This window comes from Gobio gobio (genome assembly GCF_949357685.1).
Source record: "Gobio gobio genome assembly, chromosome: 5".
Classification (NCBI taxonomy): Eukaryota; Metazoa; Chordata; class Actinopteri; order Cypriniformes; family Gobionidae; genus Gobio; species Gobio gobio.
This window is the reverse complement of record NC_137101.1, coordinates 27,629,063-27,650,594: the sequence shown is the minus strand read 5'-3', so window position 1 is coordinate 27,650,594 and position 21,532 is coordinate 27,629,063. Positions and strand designations below refer to the sequence as shown.

General features: G+C 38.6%; 1 protein-coding gene across 1 annotated transcript in view; it reads right to left on the bottom strand.

Moving 5' to 3' along the window:
• celsr1a (cadherin EGF LAG seven-pass G-type receptor 1a) overlaps positions 1 to 21,532 on the bottom strand; it is a gene marked incomplete at its 5' end in the record, with an annotated part of 100,156 nt that overhangs the window by 10,268 nt on the left and 68,356 nt on the right. The window contains 19 exons of the mRNA XM_079817253.1: positions 1,548 to 1,722; positions 3,713 to 3,913; positions 4,389 to 4,515; positions 4,650 to 4,817; positions 4,968 to 5,148; positions 5,273 to 5,416; positions 5,528 to 5,711; positions 6,842 to 7,051; positions 7,192 to 7,286; positions 8,212 to 8,313; positions 8,414 to 8,597; positions 8,743 to 8,863; positions 12,288 to 12,429; positions 12,556 to 12,730; positions 13,309 to 13,422; positions 13,498 to 13,683; positions 13,786 to 13,958; positions 20,437 to 20,562; positions 20,672 to 20,835. Coding sequence (XP_079673379.1) covers positions 1,548 to 1,722; positions 3,713 to 3,913; positions 4,389 to 4,515; positions 4,650 to 4,817; positions 4,968 to 5,148; positions 5,273 to 5,416; positions 5,528 to 5,711; positions 6,842 to 7,051; positions 7,192 to 7,286; positions 8,212 to 8,313; positions 8,414 to 8,597; positions 8,743 to 8,863; positions 12,288 to 12,429; positions 12,556 to 12,730; positions 13,309 to 13,422; positions 13,498 to 13,683; positions 13,786 to 13,958; positions 20,437 to 20,562; positions 20,672 to 20,835 — 2,972 coding nt within the window. The remainder of the gene's footprint in view (positions 1 to 1,547; positions 1,723 to 3,712; positions 3,914 to 4,388; positions 4,516 to 4,649; positions 4,818 to 4,967; positions 5,149 to 5,272; positions 5,417 to 5,527; positions 5,712 to 6,841; positions 7,052 to 7,191; positions 7,287 to 8,211; positions 8,314 to 8,413; positions 8,598 to 8,742; positions 8,864 to 12,287; positions 12,430 to 12,555; positions 12,731 to 13,308; positions 13,423 to 13,497; positions 13,684 to 13,785; positions 13,959 to 20,436; positions 20,563 to 20,671; positions 20,836 to 21,532) is intronic.

The window sequence follows — 21,532 nt, the reverse complement described above, 5'->3', positions numbered from 1 at the left end:
GAGCAAATGGGCACACACAATTTTTTTAATGTATTCTCTCATTCACAGCTATAATATTTAACCCAACTATGACGACTTCCGCTCTGAGAAACCCAGAAATGTGAAAAGGGTCAAGTGGTTTATTGCATGTTGCTAGGTAGTTGCTATGGCGTTGCTATGCAGTTACATAGGTGTTCAAAGTGTTTTTACGTTATTAAGATGTGGCTGTTAAGTTGTTGGGAGTGTTGTATTTTAAGATATTTCTATGGAAATACTACATTGCTTCAGGGTGCTATATGGGGGTTGCTAGTGTAGATGTTTGCTAAGGTGCTCTCATTGATATATAGCATGTTGCTAGGTAGTTTCTGTTTTTTTTTTTGGTGTTGCTATATGATTGCTAAATGGCTTGGAACTGTTTTTTTTTAACACATTGCTATGTGGATACTAGGGTATTCTGGCTAGTCGTGCTACAGTATGTGGTTGCTAATATATTTCAATTTTCAATCTTTTTGGTAATTGCAAGAGCTTTATTATGCAGTTTCTAATGTATTCTGAGTGGTTGCTAGCGTTTATATGACTCTCCTATGTTTAGCTGATATTCTAAGATATTCTAGTCTCCAGATAATGGTTTGGGTTTCTTCTTTAGCAGTCGTGGCCTAATGGCTAGAGAGCCAGACTGGAAACCTGAAGGTTGCAGGTTCGATTCTCAATAGTGAGAATAGTTCCGCAGAACATGACTGCCCACTGTTCCGGGTGTGTGTGTCCATGTTTCACAGTGTGTGTGTGTTCAATACTCACTACACCTAATGTGTGTGTGCACTAACTTGGGTTAAATGCAGAGGACAAATTCTGAGTATGGGTTACTCTACTTTACTTTACTTTAATAGGACAAATCTTCTTTTTTTTGCATTTCACGTGGTGAAAATGGTAAGTGTGATCAATTAGAAAAGTAACAGCAGCACAATTTAAGGATTTGTAGATCATTCATGTCCCCAGCACGAAGCAGGAGGAGTTACACACTGACGTTAGTTAAAATCCTTAACCCAAACTATGAGCAATTAATTACAGAAAGGAGTAAAGAAAGCCAGGCAGCCATTCATTGAGCTGGGAGGAGCAGAGAGGAGTCGGGTCAGCCTCTATTATCTGTAGGATAGGGGCTTTTTCACTGCTTTGAGCATGTGCCAGTGGAGAAAGTGACACCCATTATGGAGAGCAGAGCCATCGGAGAGAAAACAGGAAAAGAAAGAGAGCAAGAGACCGAGAGGTAGTAATATGAAGACAATGGCGTCCTGTCTCATTCCCACAGGGATCACACACTCACACACTATCCAAAGGAAGGGGCGAGTCAAAGCCTGACAACATGAATGTGGTGGTTTAAAAACATGTCTAATAGTCTATTAAGGAAATTCATAAGCCGAAGGTGTGTATCTATGTTGACTTTGTGGACATACTCTGCATGTGCATGAGTGTACAAATTCAGCATGAACCTGCAAAGTTGTTGGGTTGGGTACTGTGTGTACATGAAATAGTAATTAGGGCATAGACTGAAGAGGGTGTGTGTGTCTGACCTGTAATAATAGCAGGTATCCCCCAGCCGATGGCGTAGTAGAAGCGCATGTGGCCATGGTTGATGTTTCTGACTTCGGTGAGCATGCGGTAAATGTGCAAACCTTCCACAAACGTCCAGGCAAACGTGCACATGTAGAAGTAGTGCAGGAGGATGGCTATCACCGTACACACAAACTACAGAAAGAGACAGAGAGAGAGAGAGAGAGAGAGAGAGAGAGAGAGCATATTATCATTATTGCAATACATTCAGATGTTTTAAGACTTTTTATTATTACTGTAATACAGTATATTAGCCAAAAAATTATAAAACATTGAATTAATAAACATGTAATTATATATACACGCACACACTTTTTTTTAAGGCAGCACAAGAAATACTACCATAATGTATACAATTTACATTTGTACTTGGAGCAGAATTAGCATTTTTCAAGCCATGATATCTCTAGGTAATTTCAAAAGGGTTTAAATACTAGATTTTGGTTAGATAAAATGTGGACATATTTTTGACAAAATTTTGGCAGTGGCGTTTTACACTTATAATGCAAATAGCCATAGTTGTTGGTAAAGCCTATATTCATGACAGATTCTGTGAAATTTAGGCACTTAAAGATCAGAGTAGATCTACATGCGTTCTCTACAGAGTTAACATGGAGCCAGACCTTACATATATTAAACTAATGTGAGAGTGTGTCAGTATAACTCTAAATCGACCCCTAGTATTAGCAGACACCAGTCATAGCATGCCTCCATGAGAACAATCTGCTGGAAAAGGTGGAATTTGAACACAGAATGAGCTAAATTGTGAGGAATTTAAAACTTCCATTCGTGACGTGTGGTATTGCAAACATATTTTGGTAACATTTTACAATACGGGCGCACTAATATGCATTAATTCATGCTTTAATGCACAGATAATCGTTACTGTATGACTCATGAAGAACTAAACCTTTTATGATTACTGCATCAGCAACTAATGAACATTCTATATGATTAATAGATTAAGTAATCAATAAATTGTTATTAGCTAAATGTGTCATCATGTATTAATTCCCTAATAACACATAGTATTAACTAATGAATTCATGTGTTAATCACCACAATGAGTCAAAGCCATCCATTTCAACTTCCAGTTGTCTGCTTTAATTAGTCATTAGCTAATGATTTGCAAAGGTATCATTATGTTATGACTTTACTTGTTGAGGCACATGACTGTTAACTAATTCAAAATTAATTCAAAACCCATAACCACAATGAAAGTCATAACATAATGATACCTTTGCGAATCATTAGCTAATGACTAATTAAAGCGGACAACTGGAAGTTGAAGTACATAGCTTTGACCATTGTGGTAATTAACATATGAATTTACATTATTAGTTAATATAATATGTTATTAGGGAATTAATATTATTATGACACATTTGATTAATAGCAATTCATATATTACTTAATCTGTTAATCATATAGAATCTTCATTAGTTGCTGATGCATTAATTAGTAATAAATGGTTTAGTTCTTCATGAGTCAAACATTAACTCGTGATTATCTGTGCATTAGTTAAGTATTATTTAATGCATATTAGTGCACCCATATTGTAAAGTGTTACCCATATTTTCACATATAAAGATACTGTTGTTTCACATCCTGCAGCATCTGTATAAAAATCTAAAAGTATAGAAAGCTATAATCTGAAGTAATGCCACCAGGAATGTAGTGTCAAACCACATATAAATGGATTTAAACCATTAAAGCTCTTCTCTACTCAGTGATGGATTGTCAAATACCCAAAATTAAACCCACCTCACAGCAATTGTAGCCATTTGTCAAAGAAACCTAAACTCCAAACTATATCCAGCTGTTAATTACAGACTTAAGAAAGTAATTAGTGGAATTTGAGAATGGGGATCTACATTCTGGATATTGCTGAGAGGGAAAACAACTACAAGAGACTTTCTCGATGAGAAGACACACAACCACATTTATCAAAATGCTCACTTGTGATTAAACTTGATGAAAGATCAAACCCATTTAGCCAGTTTTGTAATTTCATGTGGGGTCTTTTGAGTTCCTTCGCACTTTCATTTGACAGTATTTTGCAATATTTCTTCTTTTAAACCTATGCAGGTTTCACACAGCAATGTTCTAAAGAAGAGTTCCTCACCGGGTTGTCGGTCTGGTTGATTCCGATGAGGAAGACCAGCTCGGAGAAGAACAAGGCGGCCACCAGGTTCTTGTGGATGCTGTGGAGATTGGAGCGTAGCTTGTGCAGGATGGCCAGCAGGATGAAGGTGAGGAGAAGTGCCAGCAGAGAGGCGGAGACTGTGGTGTAGGTGACAATCTTCAGGGGTAGAACATCACCATGCTGACAAAATGAGAGATAAAAGAATCAGAAAAATCTGAAAACAATGTTTAAAGGGATAGTTCACCTAAAAACTATGTCATCATTTACCTTTTTATGCTTATTCTTTGGAACACAAATTAAGATATTTTTAATATTCTATGATTTTTGCCCACCCATCGACTATGCGATCAACATTAGCAAGCTTCCAAAAGATCATAAAGATATTGTAAAAGTAATCCAAGTTTTGCAATTCACATATAAATATACACACACACACATAGAGCATGTCAAATATGATAAGCGGAAACTCCAACATGCTTGCTTGATGCACCAGTGAGGTTTGAATATTGTGATTGTGTAGACTTTCAAATGGATGAATGTTATTGTTTCGATGATGAATGAAAGTTTTTGAATAAATGATGACTGTATTTTCATTTTTGGGTGAACTATCCCTTTGAGTTATTAGGGCAAGATAACAGCCTTTTAGCCACAGTACCTCTCTCTTGGAGATGTCCATAAGGACAGCAAAGCTGGTCATGTGATTGCACTGGCAGCTGATGTGGGTGTGGTTCCTGGAAATGAGGTCACATCCTTTGGACGACCAGCCACCTGAGCCACCAACACTGACACACAAAGACATACCAGACTGGCATTGATCATCTACATACCAACAACTGAAATAAGCATGTGGACTGATTTTTTAAATTTTAGTATTATCTGTGTAGTAATGAATGTGTATGAAGGGGTTGTGACTCACGTGATAGAATGGTTCCAGAACACACAAACAGGTTTGGTCCTCTCCTCCGTCTCCAGAAGGTTGTAGTCCAGTGTGATTGGTTGCTCCAGAGGAATGTGTAATGGCTCGCCTTCACTATACACAGTTGTGCTTACGATGGGAGTGTTAATGACCGGACGGTTTGGCAGCCTGTGGAAAAAACGCGCAGCAATGACATGCTAAATGGATCTTCTGAGCATGGCAACGGTGTTCTGTGTTTGACTGTGGAATGCCACCAAGTCTAAATATTTGGACAAGTACTATTTAGTCGAATAAGCACTAAAACACATCGTTCTGTACCTGAGACTCCGGCGGTCAGGGTCGTAATGCTCTGGTAGGAGCTGGCCTAGAGTTTTATAGATGATGACCGCAGCCACAGGAAATGGAGGAAGACTCTCAACATGCCTTTTCCTCTTGTTTGCAGCCTGATCGTGCTCTTCGTCAGAGCTTCTCTGAGATTCTGGATCATCTGTAGGAGAAACTACCAGAAAAAGATATTTATAGATAACCGTTTCAATAAGTTCAGTTGAACCAGCTTTTGGCAAACCAATTTGCTGTAAATCATAATTCAGTGTGTTTTTGTTATTATAATATGTATGTTTTACCTTTATGATCTGAAGATTTGAAGCTGAATTCCGGGAAAAGAACCGATGACTTAAGGTCTTTGGGACACTCCTGGTCAGTTGTTTGGAAATTAGGGATTTTTACCTCATCTGGATAAATGACGTTCAGATAGTCCACTGCAAAAACTGAGTAGTGAAAGAAAGACTGAGGTTAAGAAGAACTGTATAATGTTCAAAACAATGTACTCAATAATTGTTCTACACTGCATTTAAATTGATTTGAGCAATGCAACTCACCCATGTTCTCGGTAACAATAATGAAAGGTTTCAGGTAGGTTTTCCTCATGTTCTGAGCTACAATGTTGGCATATTCCTCAAAGTTTCTCAGCAGATGTGCTGTGCCTCCTTCTGTTCTCTGTATCTGATCCCAGTGCTCTTTATTACTGGAATCCAGGATCGCGCTGCTGGCCTTCACTATGTTCTGAAACATTCAAACACATACTTCAGTATTTCATGGTAAACTTCTGGAGATTTGAGAGCCATTAGAAGTCTGAATCTGGGCCAAGACAAGACATAATGAATGCGGTCTTAAAAGGCATCCTTATCCTAAAACCATGTATCAAGATAAGTACATTCATGTTGCCAGATGTGCTTTAAACATGGGCGTTTTCGTTCTCATGACATCAGTCACTCTATGCTGTGTTATTTACACTAATCCACTAAACCTCAAAGCTCACAATTTTGGGCTGCCAGAATGTTATTTTTCAAGCACAGCAATATAAAATTGCTCCTAACATCCCATTATTAGTATAACTATAATCAGCGGTAAAAGAGCTTGCATGTGCAAAAAGTTGACGTCACACGGTTGCTCAGGTTGTTGCTATATGCAATATGTGGTTGCTAAGATGTTCTGAGTGGTTTTCATCTCATTGCTATAGAGTTGCAAGGGTGTTCTAGGTGGAAGCTGCTGCAGGTGAGTGCAAAATACATTTGTACATTTACTGAAGAAGATGTGACTGGCAAGAATGAGTTACAAGTCAAAAGAGCTGTAGACACAATGTTTAAAAAAATTATCTCTCCTCAACAAGTTGCATAAATTGAGGTATGAGACATGTAGCAAAAAAAAAGTGTGGGAGAGTGATGAAGTTAAATAGTTGGGTTTGTTCAAATATGTAACCCTGAACTAGATGTATGAGCAATAGTAACAGTAATGCTTGTCTTAATCACCACCAATATGTATAAGTACTGCAGCAGATTATATTGAGAAAACGGTACACACAAACATGCCAAATATTAAAAATAAAATGATCACTCTCTGGAGAAGCGTGCAGTCTTTCCGATTGCAAATTCTGCCATGTAAATAGTGAATCTGCCATGGTGCAAGCGCAACTGCTTTTTATTCATTATTTATTTATTTTTATTGCACGTGAGATCCAAAACACACCCATGACTCATTAAGAGACTAGGTACAACCGTTTTGGACCATGCGTTTGGTGCGTCAACCGTTTTCTTCCGTTGTTAAACTAGCAAAAGTGGATTCGGACACGCCCTAAGTGCACCTGCGGCATGCGCTCAGATCGTTAAAATAGGGCCCGAAGGAGTAAATCCAACCTCGTTAAATTTGGCATCACGCATAGCAGCCAGGTTGAAGCCCTGTTGCTGGCTCTCATAGTGCAGGATCCAGGAAACGAGCTGGTAGGTTGTCTTTATGTCATTGCCGTAGAAGGAGCTGGTCTGGTCGGTGGCGTTCTGTAACATGTGAGCAATATCCTTTGATTTCTGCCCATCCATTGTGGATTCATTACGATGCAACTCCTCATTCTGACCGGAAAGAGGTGGGATATGAACAAGAGTAAGGGAGATAGAGAGGTAAATTAAGGAGCTTTTTCAATACTGGCAACAATAATATGAACTTTTCAAAGTTATAATGAATGTATTATTATCAAAACAGCTAGATGTACCAGTTTTTTGAGGTGGGAGAATGCAATGGTGGTACAGTTGAAGAGTTCCGGGGGCAGCCAGCCTTTCTCGTCATTGCAGTGTCTGACAGCAGTGCCTAGAAAACAATATGTTTAATGATATCATAAATAAAATACATTTGAATACATTTTTGAATACATCATAAAAAAATACATTACAAAATATGAAATGCTTTTACTTGAAAGCACAGTTTGAAAAGTTTCTCAAACCAAGACCTACAAGCACTTTGGTAAATGTGTCTTTATACAAGCACTGCCAAGCCATGTCCCAGAATACTTAGTGTTTGCCAACCAACTCCCTCTAGAGACAGGGCCTCATTAACATTCGGTTACCCGACCAATGAAAAGATCTAACTGCTCAGTTCTGCCAATGAGAGTTCTTTGTTATCAGAGCTGGGTAATGTCAGTGTTGGGTGGCAGTGCCAAGCGACAGAAAACCACTGAAAACGCTGGCTTTTAAAGTAATTGTTTTTGTCAAGACAACCATGAAACCAGAAATTATATCACAGAGAGGAACCTGTAGACCATCATGAGTGTTAATGTCAGTACATCTCTAAAAAATATCAGATAAATATATTTTTTATGGAATGACAAAGTTATTTCAGGCTGTCAATTGGTAAAACTCCAAGAAACAATATTCATGATTCATACATGTATGTAATTGTAAAGAATTATAATTTTTTTGTTCACTTTATGCAATTACATGTGTTATACAGTACAGTATATACAATACCAAATTCATGAGTTCGATTCCCAGCAAATGCATAAACTGATACAATGTATACTTGGAAGTCGCTTTGGAAAAATGCGTCTGCCTCAATGTAAATATATATTTTTTTCTATTGTATTTTATTGCTTATAATTGTAACACCATAACATTTTTCAAAGATATTCATTATTATTACAGACTCTTATTTTCCAAGTTTTCATTGTTTAGTTTATATATGATCATTTAGATAGCTATTGTCTATTCACTGCAATAACAAGGCTAATAGAACTCACCAATAGATCCCTTGGGGCAATTCATGGCAACCGGACGTCCAAAATTGGTTCTGGGCCACCAGATTCCAGCATCAAAGGCTTTTGGGCAGCCCTCATAGACGACTGAAGGGTAAAGATATGGAACATAATGATACTCACATAGAACTTCATTAGTGTATATCCACATTACCACAACTTAAAGCAGGTCAGAGGGAGTACGTACCCTCACAGCCCGTGCTGGTCACTTCAGAGAATGGGTTGTCGCATCGGTTGCACTGTCGCCCAATCACACCCGCCTTACAGGGGCACTGACCCGTCTCTGGGTCGCAGGTGCGTGAATTGGCTCCCAAATGGAAGCAGTCGCAGGGGAAACAGGTGTCGCCGTCTTTCGGTCGATAGTAGTTGTCCTTTGTCGAAGAGATACGTTGTAATGATAGTCGAGGGACATTTTATGACATTATGAAATGTTGTAATACGTTGGCAGCAAGTCCAGACTGAAAGGCTCAGACCCGTTTGGGTGAATTTTGTTAAAATCAAACCCCATCTTTATACCTTGCAGCGACATTCTCCAGTAGTCTTGTTGCAGTCGGGGTGGAAGCCTTTGCTGACATCACAGTTGCAAGGGCCGCACATGGGACTGCCCCACCAACCACGAGGACATGGTTTCTCCACCCTGTGTGCAGAAAATACATTAATTTACAGTAGGGTCCAAAAAGTCTGAGACCACTAGTGAAAATGCATCTTATTCTTTTGTAATATAATGACATTTTCATTTCAAATTATATGATCAGAAAAACTATTTTGGTGAAAAGTTAAACAAACAAAAAAAATTGCAAAAATGTGTCTTACATTTTTCAGATGAAAAAATCTGAAATGTAATAAAATGCATTTCTGCAACGATCAGCTATTTTGATTAATTTCTTGATAATGTATGATTAATGTAATATTAAATATGTAATATAGTTTAATTGGATAAGAAAATATTTATTTAATATTATATGATTATTATATGATTTTTTATCAAATCATAACATAACAATAATAACAATAATACTATTTTTTTTATTCTTTATAATTAAATATCTTGTTCAGTCATGAGAACTCTAGATGGCGCAGGCTGATATGTCCTTTACATGCAATCTGCAAGCACTCATATCATATGCACTGCATGGTACATACGGATTGGTCTCTGCTGATCCTGCAGCCAATGAGATTGCTTGCACAGCATTTACATTCAGTGTTTGCTGTAAGCTAGTCCTGCAGCAGTTCCTCTGAATCCCTCCACTTCCCCAGCTCCACCTGTCTAGATCTGCTATGAGATTTATGTATGTCTATTTATACAGCAGCAACATATCTTAAATGCACACAGCAATGGGTCTGTGTATCTATAAGCAGTAGTAACTCCATACTTGCTCTACAGCAGCAGTAGATATAATCTGCCTAGACCAAATACATTAACATTGCCATATTCGATAAAATGCAAAAACTATTCAGACAGTTGTCATGATTTAAATATATTTATTTACTCATCTTGTTTACCCTTCCTGTAGCTCAAACAGTAACGCAAAATAAGAACTGATAAAATGTGTACCTTGAATGCAATGTAAGTCACTTTGGATAAAAGCATCTGCCAAATGCGTGAATGTAAATTTATCCTGAATGTGATTTACTGCATTTTACTAAGATGTAAAGTGAAATCACTGACAAAGGTTACACTTTATCCTGCAACATCTCAACGCTCTCACACTCAGAGCACTAATACATCAAGCAGATCAACCATCAAGTAAAAACCTTTGCATCAATCACTGGCAGGATTTGTCATGGTGTAGGGATCAAGAGATTTAGATGTGCAGGTTGGCAGACTTTTGACGATAAGTAATAACACAACACTGAAGACAGGAAACTGATGAGAACAGCGTGTGCCTGTTTGTACAAGGAAATATAGACCAACTGCACAAGTAAACAAATTTGAACACAGTTTTCTTGGGTGGCCGAGGATTTTTCTACAGGTGTATGTTTATTCTGCGCTTTACACATAAAGCAGGTGATTCAGAAAAGCCAGTGACCAAACATACTCTAAAACTTTGGTGGGTCGGCAGGGCAAAACAATGCAAAATGCAGATAATAAAACGCAATAACATGCATAACTGGAATAGCAAAATAAATAGGCTTATCAGCTTATACATAAAAGGAGAAATGCTTGCCATATTCAGTGTTGTTGACGTCAAAGGTTGAGCATCCAATCAAAGTCAGTGTATTTTCATGCTAATTCAAGGTAAATTAAGCTAAATTGGACAAGCCTAAGCCATGTTAATAACTTATCATAGTTGTGTGTTGGGTTGCACTAGACCACACAGGACCACACGTTTGCAATTTGTCAGTGTGTGCTATTATGTGTGCTAATGTGCTAATATAGTTCCAAGATTTTGCAAATGTTTTGTACATTTTGTGCTGAAAAGAAACTCAATGGTGCCCAGTAGGAGGTCAGTTGGAGGTCAGAAAATGTTCATTGTTGACTTATTTCAGGACACTGAGGGTGAGGTAAAATTCCTTCTCTGCAATCCTCTCCTTAAAAAGTGCAGACCGCATGGCCGCATGGTGCTTATTAACTCAGCATCAGGTGCTAGCAGCGTGTTTGAGTCTTAATCTAATAGAGGACAGTCATGTCAACAGAGTAAGAGAGGAAGCAAAGGAAAAGACGTCCCATGTGTGACTGCTGAGACTTAATTCACTGAGACAGGAATTCATTGCTGATCAGAGGGTTTAGCAGACTAAATATGAAAATAAAAGAAAAGGTAATAATCCAGCGGATCTTGTGCAGACTTGTGACAGGGTGTATTGTGTTGTTTTCCCCTGTTTTGTGGAGAAGAGCCAACACAATGACAGACACACCCACACACATACACACAACACAAACCACTGGAATGAAGATGACTTCCATAATGGAAATCATTTACACTGCACGAATGTCAGAAATGTGAACATCTCGCATAAAGCAATTGCTCTACTCCAAGACATATTTTCTTCCGATCATCTCAGAAAAAAAAAAGCGAACCAGAATTATGTTCTCAGAACACTGGAAAAAGTCACATTTTTTAAACATTTTAAAAATGCTTTTTCTTGTTTATGCGAAGGTTAGCAAAAACATTAAGGGAACATTCCATTTTACAATTTTACAAACATTATTGGAACATTACTTTTTGAATGTTGAACGTTTTGAAACAAGTAATAAGTAGTAATGTTTAAAATTAATGATGTATAAATAAAGATTTAGAGCGCTATTAAAGACCTGATAAATATGAACGAACATTCTATTAAGGGTACTGGAAGCACATTAGTTAATAAACTTGCCAGAACCTTCTGAGTATGTTTCCTTTTAGCTGGGAAGACTTCCCTACTAAAACCAACTTCATCTGACATACTACACTAGTCGACCTGTTTCATTTGCTGTTGCTACTAGTTCTCTGGTCCACTGGCTAGACCAGCAATAAACCAGCACTAACCAAAAAGACCATATCCGCTTTTCAACTGTCAGACCAAACTGTTCTCTTTGCTTAACTGTTCATTTTCAACTTGTGGAGTTAACAGATGGTATGAGACGTAAATAGTGGCCGCGTTATGGAGGATGATCAAATATTTCTTTTAACTTTATTTTTAACTTGAGACAACTGACCAATTCTGAGTGGCGACGTCACTACACACATTCTACCAGCACAGTTCAGCTTATTTAGCCAACCGTGATGTGAATTCCAGGTTGAGAACGTTTTGTAATCGTGCTGAACCAAGCTATAGTGGAAATTTAACTGGAACCATTCCTTATCATTCTTAGAATCGTTCATAGAAATGTGTTAATGGTTAAAAAGACCAGTTTAGTCAGCCATAAAAAGTTTAAAGAAATTGCTCACTCAAAAATGAAAAATCTGTCATAATTTACTCATCCACATATTTTTTGGTGAACCAGCTTCATTAAAAGGTCTCGTCATGCTAGTTTATTTATCAGCATGGCTATGCTAGTCCACCACCTATACCAAAACCAGAACTATCTACAATAAACCAGCCTGGTCTTATCTGGTATCTTATCAGGTATGCAGACTTACTTGTTTTCACAGTACTGTCCATAGTAGTCCTGACTGCACTCGCATGTGTAGCCGTGAGAGGAGCTCGGCTTACGAACACACGTGGACAAATGCTCACACGGGTTCAGATGACATGCATCAACGCAATCTTTGCCAAAGAAGCCTGTGAGTGACAGAAAGAGAGAACGAGGAAAAAAAGAAGAGAACTTGATGAACATGTGTGAATGCCCTCAAACTCAAATCAGATGCATCTGTACAAAGGCAGGGAATGTGATGCAGGGGTCAGTACCAGGGTCACAGGCGCAGGTGTGTGCGTTCCAGTCGTCTGTGCAATCGCTGTTCTCAGGGCAGATGTTGGAGTCGCAGGGGTTGGCCATATCACAGCCTTCCTCAACGTGGATCTTTAGCGCCTGCTGCATGTTGATGTTAGCTGTGTTGGTGGCGGTCTCCCCCATCCTGACCCCCTGTGACACGTTTACATAAAGTCAGCCACCTTATGCTTAGGGCCAGATTTACTAAACACAGCAAATTAGCGTGAGATCGAAATCCCAATTTCTGCAGGTGATTGACTGACAATGCACACATTAAAGAACACAGATAGATCATTTTCATAATTATCAATGAAATCTACCAAGAACAGCGCAAATTAGCGTCTTGTTTAAGACATGCTTTTTTTTTAAATAGTGGTGCAAACACCAGTAAATTGACTAGCGCAAACCTTAGTAAATCACCTTACATGATTCATTTAAATAGTCTCCTCCTATGAATTTTGCGTCTGAAAGGGAAACTCCTACAAATGCATATGCAATAGGTTCAGCCACAAAAATAACTGTTTCCATGCCTTTTCAGCGCAAAATTTTCACTGCGTGTCTTTAATAAATCCTGACAGTTGTTTTTTAATGGCCAAAATAGGGTTTGCACTGGTGCAAGCTGTTATTAAATCTGGCCCATTTAGTGATAAAAAAATCAGGAGGCGACACCAAAACAGATAAATCAAGCTTAAAAATTATCAAGCTAAAATAATAATATTAATAATAAATACCTGCATGCATCCCTGAAAGCCCTGCTGGACGCTGCTACTCGGTCCCTGAAGTCCACCAATGAACAGACTCCTCAGCTTGAGTCCAGGCAGTACATTTCCAATCTCTGCTGACTTCTGTAAAACATGCAGGACGTCAGTAAGCAGGTTTCATCTTAAGGACTTGTTAAGACGGTGTACCACAGAACTGACCGTGAACATGTCGTAGTCCAGGAACACCTGTGCCATGTACTTGGTGTCCTTCCCATCTTTGCTGCTCCTCAGCTCCACGAGGAGATGATGCCATTCCCCGTCATTCACTCGGACCTCTGGGAAATCCAGTGTGGCCACTTTCTCTTCTCCCAGAAGCACTTCAAACCGCACATACTTGTCCCTTATCTTAGAGGAAATGGTTTAAAATGAATTATTTACTTGTGGTACAGTTGGCTGATTAAGACATGCGTCAAATAAGCATAGCCTGTGCAACATTTGTACACTTACCAAAAGGTTGATTTGAGACGTGTCGCCAGCGCTGATCTGCATTAGAGTTGTGGTTCCACTGGTCTGTCTGGTGCGGAACATTAGGCCGATGTACCAGGGCACAGCGATGGTGATATCAGGGTCATTCCATGACACCATGGCACGACCATCAAAGTGCTGCGGCGAAGGCATGACTGCAAGAAAGAAAGAAATGGATTACGACTGATATTATTTTTCTCCAATATCACTGCCATTGACTAGCAATAGCAAGGAGAAAACCATGGTGCCCACCACAACTTTAACATTAAATATATATTTATATAAAACTACACTTGTCAAGCCATTTCATGAGTACTTTATTTTATTGGCCTTTGGTCAAGCAGTCAAGGTGTGGTCACATTTACTGTAGCTGAGCAAAATTTCACAGACGAAACCCAGTTGTTCCAATAGGAATCTGTGTGATCGGATTTTACAATTTCGCTTATGTACAAGTTGGTCAAGTCGCCCTTATTTTTTATAGTGCTTTTTACAATACAAATTGTTTCAAAGCAGCTTTACAGTGATAACTAGAAAATAATTCAACAAAGTTTGTTTTGGCTGTACAGTAGATCTAGAAGAAAATATTGTCATTTTGCTTAAGTAAATTCAGCGATGGAGGCTGATCAATAATATTGTTGAATATTTAATGTCCCCAACTAAGCCAGCTAAAAACAAAAGCGACGGTGGCAAGGAACCAAAACTCCATCAGGTGACAGAATGGAGAAAATCTTGGGAGAAACCAGCTCAGTCGAGGGGCCAGTTCTCCTCTGGCCAACAAACAAACAGTGTATGATCATGATTCAGGCAACATTACAGGTCAGATTGGATTGGAACATTCAGAATAGTTGATCACGCAGGAGACGGGTTTGTTGAGGATCAGTGCCACTGGATGTTGTGCCAATGAGGACTTCACAGGGGAGAGTCTATTTGACAGGATCTCTACTGAGACTTCTGAGAAGCGTTGTGGTTGTGTCTAGGCGCAGGTCCACCATCTGATCTATTTGGTGTCCTTTTGTGAATGTGAATTTGTGCTGCCAAACAGAAAGCTGCTTGGTTTGAAAGTAACTTCTGTGTGATACATCTCTATGCAATTGATATTGGAAAATTGACCTTTTTTGGACATAAATTTTTTTCGAAGATGTGACCGTATCTTTTTTTGCACATCCACTGGCACAATGAGACCTTGTGGGTGATGGGACTTTGAATTTGGGTCTCAACTTCTCTGATAATTGACCAAAATTGACCAAAAAGTAAAAAATCAAATGGAAATAAAAAATCTGTCACAAAATTGTTTAATTTGGCGTTTACAGCATTATCATGCACAGTGCTTTAAGTGGGCCGGTACGCGCCAGTAAATATAGCTCTTGAGCGTACCGCCACCTCTCCGTGCGCCCAGAACGTGCTTTTAGCGTACTGGTACGCTCATTTGCGAGTTGAGTTTTACAAGTGAAAAGCGCATGCGTCGCTTTTGCCGCTGTCAGTGTCAACAACTCACAGTGGTCCGGAGAGGGTGTGTGTAACGCGCAACCATAGCTGCTCATTTAAAATCTATGGTTAAAATAAAAAAGCACTTGTGCCGCGGTCGCGGTCACAAGTGCTGACGAGGACGAGAGTGGCACCAGCCGCACCACTTCTACCGATGACAACAGCCGCATGTTAGCTGGGTCGTTCCTGTTATACAGTGACTTTTCTGTCTTTATGATTTACTTACTCATATTTTCTATAAAATTAGTCACATAATAAGTGGCTTAAATTATAAATGTAGGTATTCTTTATCACTTAAACAGATATAATAGGTATTAAAAATACTATTTTGTATTTTACACACCTTTTTATTGATATATGGATTCAATTTTATCATGTCCTCAGTGCAAAGTAATCAACTTTTCATTGAGACAATTTTCAGGAAATTACATAATTAGTTTTTCCTGCTGAAATTCAACAAATTTACAAAATTAAGTAAGCTTCAACTCTCACCTCTACCTTTTTTTTTAGTTTTTGAAATGTTATCCTGCTTGTCCTACTCTTAAAGTTCCACCCTGTTAGGCTCTGTTATGAAGAATGTTTGTCCGGTCAAAAAAATGTTAAAACATATCTGACATAGTTATAAAAGTTCTGTTTATCTGTAGAAGGTTAGCTAGCTAAACGTTGATCTTGATCCCTCAAAGAGCTATGGCTAACTTATCTTAAAATTTTCCACCCTGTTGATTCCTCCCTGTTAGATCTATAGGGTGGAAATTCTAATAGAATAAATCGTATTTAGTGTATATTGCAAATTCTATAAACACATATATGCATATATAAATATTATATATAAAACCATGTTATATAGGTGCAGTGCCACACATTACTGATGGCAAATCATGCAGGACAATGAGGGAAAACTCCTCCACTGTTATGGTCTTCCACCCTGTTAGTCGAGTCCTTTTTAAATAATAATTTGAATGCAACGTTAAATGTTTTGCATACTTATGTTTTATTTTGGGAGGTGAGGATCATTAACAGCATATACAATATATGTTTTTGAACACATTTTTTGATTATTTACCATCCTGTTGGCAAAAATGGGTACAAAAAGTACCTGTTCTTAATAATCAAGACATTCTATTCATCAATAATAGTTTTGTTATTGTTTCAAGAATTAAAAAAAATACCATGATGGCATAAGGGACATATACTATCCAAGAAACACTTGTTATTGTTTAACATTTACATTATTAACATTTTGTGATAACTATGTCCCTAACAGGGTGTAACACCTTCACGGCCCGTGTCTGAACAATTAATCTACCCATAATTATAATTTTTTTAGTCCCTGAGCTTGACCAATATGTATTCAGACTAGTTAAACATGTCACCATTTTGGTAGAATGCTAAAAACATGAAAATCATGTACTTTTTTTTCAAACATTTATGAAGCCAAAATGTTGCCGCATACCAGGAATGACCCAGCTATAGTTTCTAACTGTGTTGCTATTTGATTAGAAAAAAGAAAGACAAAAGTGAACGTTGGCCTGCATGGTAGCCTAATGAGGAGCCGTCAATGGTCTTGCTTTGTAAATAAACCCTTATTGTAACAAATTATATAGTTAAACAATTACAAGAACTATATGGTAGTTCTAAGGCTGAGAACAAGTTAGAAAGAGCTTTAAAATATGGACCTTCTTGAATGATTGACTAAACAATCCCCCCATAACCACGCCCCCAACAAAGCCCCGCCCCCTCTGGTGAGTACCGGCACTTTATTTTTTCCACTTCAAGCACTGATCATGCAGAGTCTTGTGGCTCAAAGCCACATATTGGAAGTTTCATCAACAGTATCTTGACATGGGTGTCATAACAACTATTTAAAAAAAAACCCTGCAGTTAAAAGGCGTGGAGAAGCCTTGAACAAACTGAGTACAGTGCTTATCAGTGCTGTACTCCCTACTACTGTTTGATTTGTGTGCGGGCAAAACGCATAGCAGAAGTGTGATCGTATGGAAACGCTACAGTAGAGTCACAGAGTCAAGTGAGGACTTGAGAACTCAATGAGCCCTGATCACTGGCAGAAATTGCGTGAAGAATCCCTCTAGCAAAATCTACAGCTCCTATGAATCAATATTACCACACATCATAGCAGAGGCAGTGCAGAGAAGGTTATTAAAAAAACTGACTTAGAACGAGCATAGAATTACACAAGAGACTTGATAAATTCTAGCCTCAGTAATATTACATTTATGTTTATCCTTTGGCTGCTTTATCCAATGTGAATAACACTGAAGTGAAAGTATAATTTTATCACTTCACGCATTCACTGGGAATACATGCATAAATGTGATATTTCTTCAGACACCACTGCAATGAGATGTCACAATTAAAGGGATTGTTCACCCAAAAATTGTACCAGCATTGTCATTCCAAACCTGTTTGACTTTCTTTTCTTTCTCTTTTTAAGAAAGAAAACATAAAAGCAGATATTTTGTCTCAGTAGGTTTTTTGTCCATACAATGAAAGTCAATAAACAACTAAACTGTTTTGTTACCAACATTCTTCAAAATATCTTGTTTTATGTTCCACAGAAGATCATGCCAGTCTGGAACGTCATGGGTGTAAGTAGATAAAAAGCTTGCATTTTTTTGTGAACTAAATCTATATGTGCTTGTTTTTGTTTAAAAAAATGGTTAATAATTCTCTGTCAACTACCCACAGTCCATTGTGGTGGCAAGTTTTGTACAGCCAACAACACTTTCTTAAAAAAATTACACCTATATACTTGAGCTTGATCCATAAATCTCAAGATGCATAATGAACTGAAGTATCACAAATATTTTCAACGACACCTGATGTGACTTTATTTTGAGAAGTCGCCAAGGAACTGCCAGCCATTGCGGGCAGAATTACATGTTTTACTAGAGATGGACACTCTATCTGTGCTATGGCAGAAGCGTAGAGGTGATAATATCTAAATTACACTTTGCTCGCTCTGGAAATGAGCCATTTGCTCTAAAACAGGGCTATCCTATAACGAAAACAAACCGCGAAATCAAGGCTACTTCAGGCATCCATCTAATCAGCATAAAAAATAACACCATTTCCTGGCAGGCACACTTCTCTGCCAGAACATAAAATTGGAGAAGGCTGTTTCAGTCAACACGGTTGTTGTTAGATGATGACATGACTTGAGCATCCAGGTTTTATAATGGAGCGCTGTCCCAACAGGTCTGTGGAGGGACCTGAAAGAGACCAGCATGATTCACACTATCCCCTCTCGTTCAGGTGCCTCGAGCATTACAGAATGTCCAACCGCAAAAAAACAGCCACTGGGGATGTCAGGTACACTATCATTTGGGTTGTTCAAACACATGCAAACACACCCATTTTCATACACATCAGTCAATTAATCATAGTAGATCTGTAAAGTAGTGTTGAATATGCCAAAGATGGCAAATGTGGTGAATTTATTGGCCTGTAACCTGTGACGTGTTTTTCAGTCCACAAGAGTGCTGACTTCTCAAATCCACCAAAGAATGCGGTAAGAACAGAAGGTTCTGTGGTTCCCGTAATTGTGAGCGAACATGGGAACAGTGGATTTTAATCCAGACTGACAGTTCCTCCAAAACTGACAGTTAAACTCTGTTGCAAAAGCTAATGAGCTGACTATTTAACTTGTTATTTTGTGTATTCTCTTTTTTCGGCCAGTCACACTCAAAATAACAGTAGGGAGGCGAACAGAGAGTTCATCACTGGATTATTTAATATATTATACTGTATGTGCAGTATTAACATATTATATCAATACTTCATGTTTAAATATTATGGTTATCATCAATGCTGGTATATAGTGACACCATGGAAATCTTTAAATATAGGACTATTAGCCAGCATTTGTGTGTGCTATGTATGCAAATTAAGTTAATACTGATTATACATCTACTTATATTTCATTCAATTAGTGATTATTATCAATAAAAACATAATTAAATCTAATAAAAATGTATTATTATATATTAAATTTATAATCTTATTAGAGTATCAAGGTATTAGCTTAGCAACCAGTTAACAGCAAACTTTGTATATGAGCGCTATTCGTGAGGGGTGTCGATTGGCTGCCTACGCAGATATGTTTGACATCTGTCACTTATGAGGTTGCATTTTGGTTTGGCTGCCTTAGAAGGTAGCTGATAGTAGGCAGCAAAGTTGCCCACTAGGTTTTGGAACAAAGCTAATGCTACAACACAGTTAAAAAGTCTGATCCTCTGAAGGTCGTCTAGAAATCTAGATGCACCCTAGTGGCAGCAAATATAATTTGCAGCCAGGGTGTCTTGCAACTCTCCGTTAGCTTGCGAGCTGGAAAAACCAAACTCTAGTCAGCTGTCTTTCGAATCGGCTTTGGCCGCGACTCTGGAAGGCTTGTAGTTAAGCGTTTCTTTGAGAAAAGAACAAAGAACGGCATTCTTAAAAAAGGAAGATGTGTTCGGAGTTTTGCCAACCGGATACGGCAAAAGTTTAATCTATCAACTAGCTCCGCTTCACCTTCTTCGTTGCTCTGGTTGGTTGTAGCGCTATCCTATTGCGTGCAGAGGGAATTTGAAAGACAACCGTTTATCCTGCCCCGTGGATTGAGCCCTGCAAATGGTGTGTTCCCAGACCCAACATCTTGTTGTGGGTCTGGCTTGTCAGACTAATCTGAGGGTTTATCTTTCGTATAACTCTGAATCAAAATGACATCTAGTTTTGTTGTTTGTTTAACCCATAAGGCCACAACAACAGGTTGTAGTCCCAAAACTTTGATTTTACTGGCATTGAGTATGCCTCATCAGTATTGGCATCGCAACACAATTGTGCAGAGTAGAGGAATTATGGGATATGCATTGGCAACTCAACTCGCATATTGTTCAGAGTATGTGGAGTGTATATCCGTAAGGTTGATATGGGGCAGAAAAGGAGAGTAGAGCAGATCCTGACTGATGCTTATCGGAGGAGACATTTCCCTTTCAGGAAACACTGCCGCATTAACGGCACTGCCTGCTTCCTTAAAGTTCATGAGCAATCAACGCCTAGTTCAGAATAACAAACGCATACATGGATGCTCGACACATGCACACATACACATTCACGTGCACTGGCACGCTACCAAATAAGCCCACCTACCCTGATCGCAGTTCTTGCCGCCCCGGCCTTCAGGACAGTCACAAAAGTACGTGTTCCACCTATTTTCACACTGACCGCCGTGCTGACACAAACCCTCGTAGCAGAAGTTCTTCTTCGCTGGACAGCCTGAAAGAGCGATAAATATATCACTATTACTTTTAATGACTTACAACAAAGATACAAGAACAAGTTTGCGAAACAACAGTTTCGAAATATGCTATGATTCATGTCAGACCTTCAGTGGTGCCGTTGTTGGCGATGTAACTGGCCATGTCTATGGATTTACTGTCAATCGTTAGGTTCCTCATGCAGCCCACAAAGTCCCGGTTCCTTATGGGGAAATCTTCTGGAAGGTTGGGCACCCCACCAAGCAAAAGAGGCCCAGTGAGATCCAAAGACCTGAAGAGAGAAGACAAAACTTTAAAATGTCCCACCAAACTCTCCATCAAGTTAATGGCATAAATAGCTCTGTTTCACAATCTAGTAGGCTACCCTGCTTTATACTGTCTACTTATATATTTGTGTTTTTATATGTATGCACCATACATTTTATGCCCTATTTTAACGAAAGTGCATGGCACATGTCCGAATCCACTTTTGCTAGTTTAAAGACGGGCAAAAATGGTCGGGGCACCCGGCGCATGGTCTAAAAGGGTTGTCCCTATTCTCTTAACCCTCTGGTGCTCTTTGGTCATTTCTGACCGGAAAATTTTCTGTTTTGAAATGTTAAAAATCACAGCTTCATTGGAATGATATGAAACTTGGTGACTACCCTGATTAGGTATGTTAACACCAAAAAAAATTGGGGTCATGATTCGAGCACGCTAATTGGTCGTAAAAAAAAAGTAGCATTCATTGTCTTCAGTCATAAATGACCGACCATAGGAAATGAATTGGAAATCGGCAAAAACACAAAAATTCTCAGAATGTTTGTTTGTACAATCTACAAATCGGCCACAATGCTGAAAAAAAGCACCCAGCAGTAAAGGGGTGACACTCTAAAACATCAAGAGTGTGATATTGACACATCCACTCACACACACACGCACACTTATACACACACACACACCTATGAAAAACTGAGCCCATGAACCAC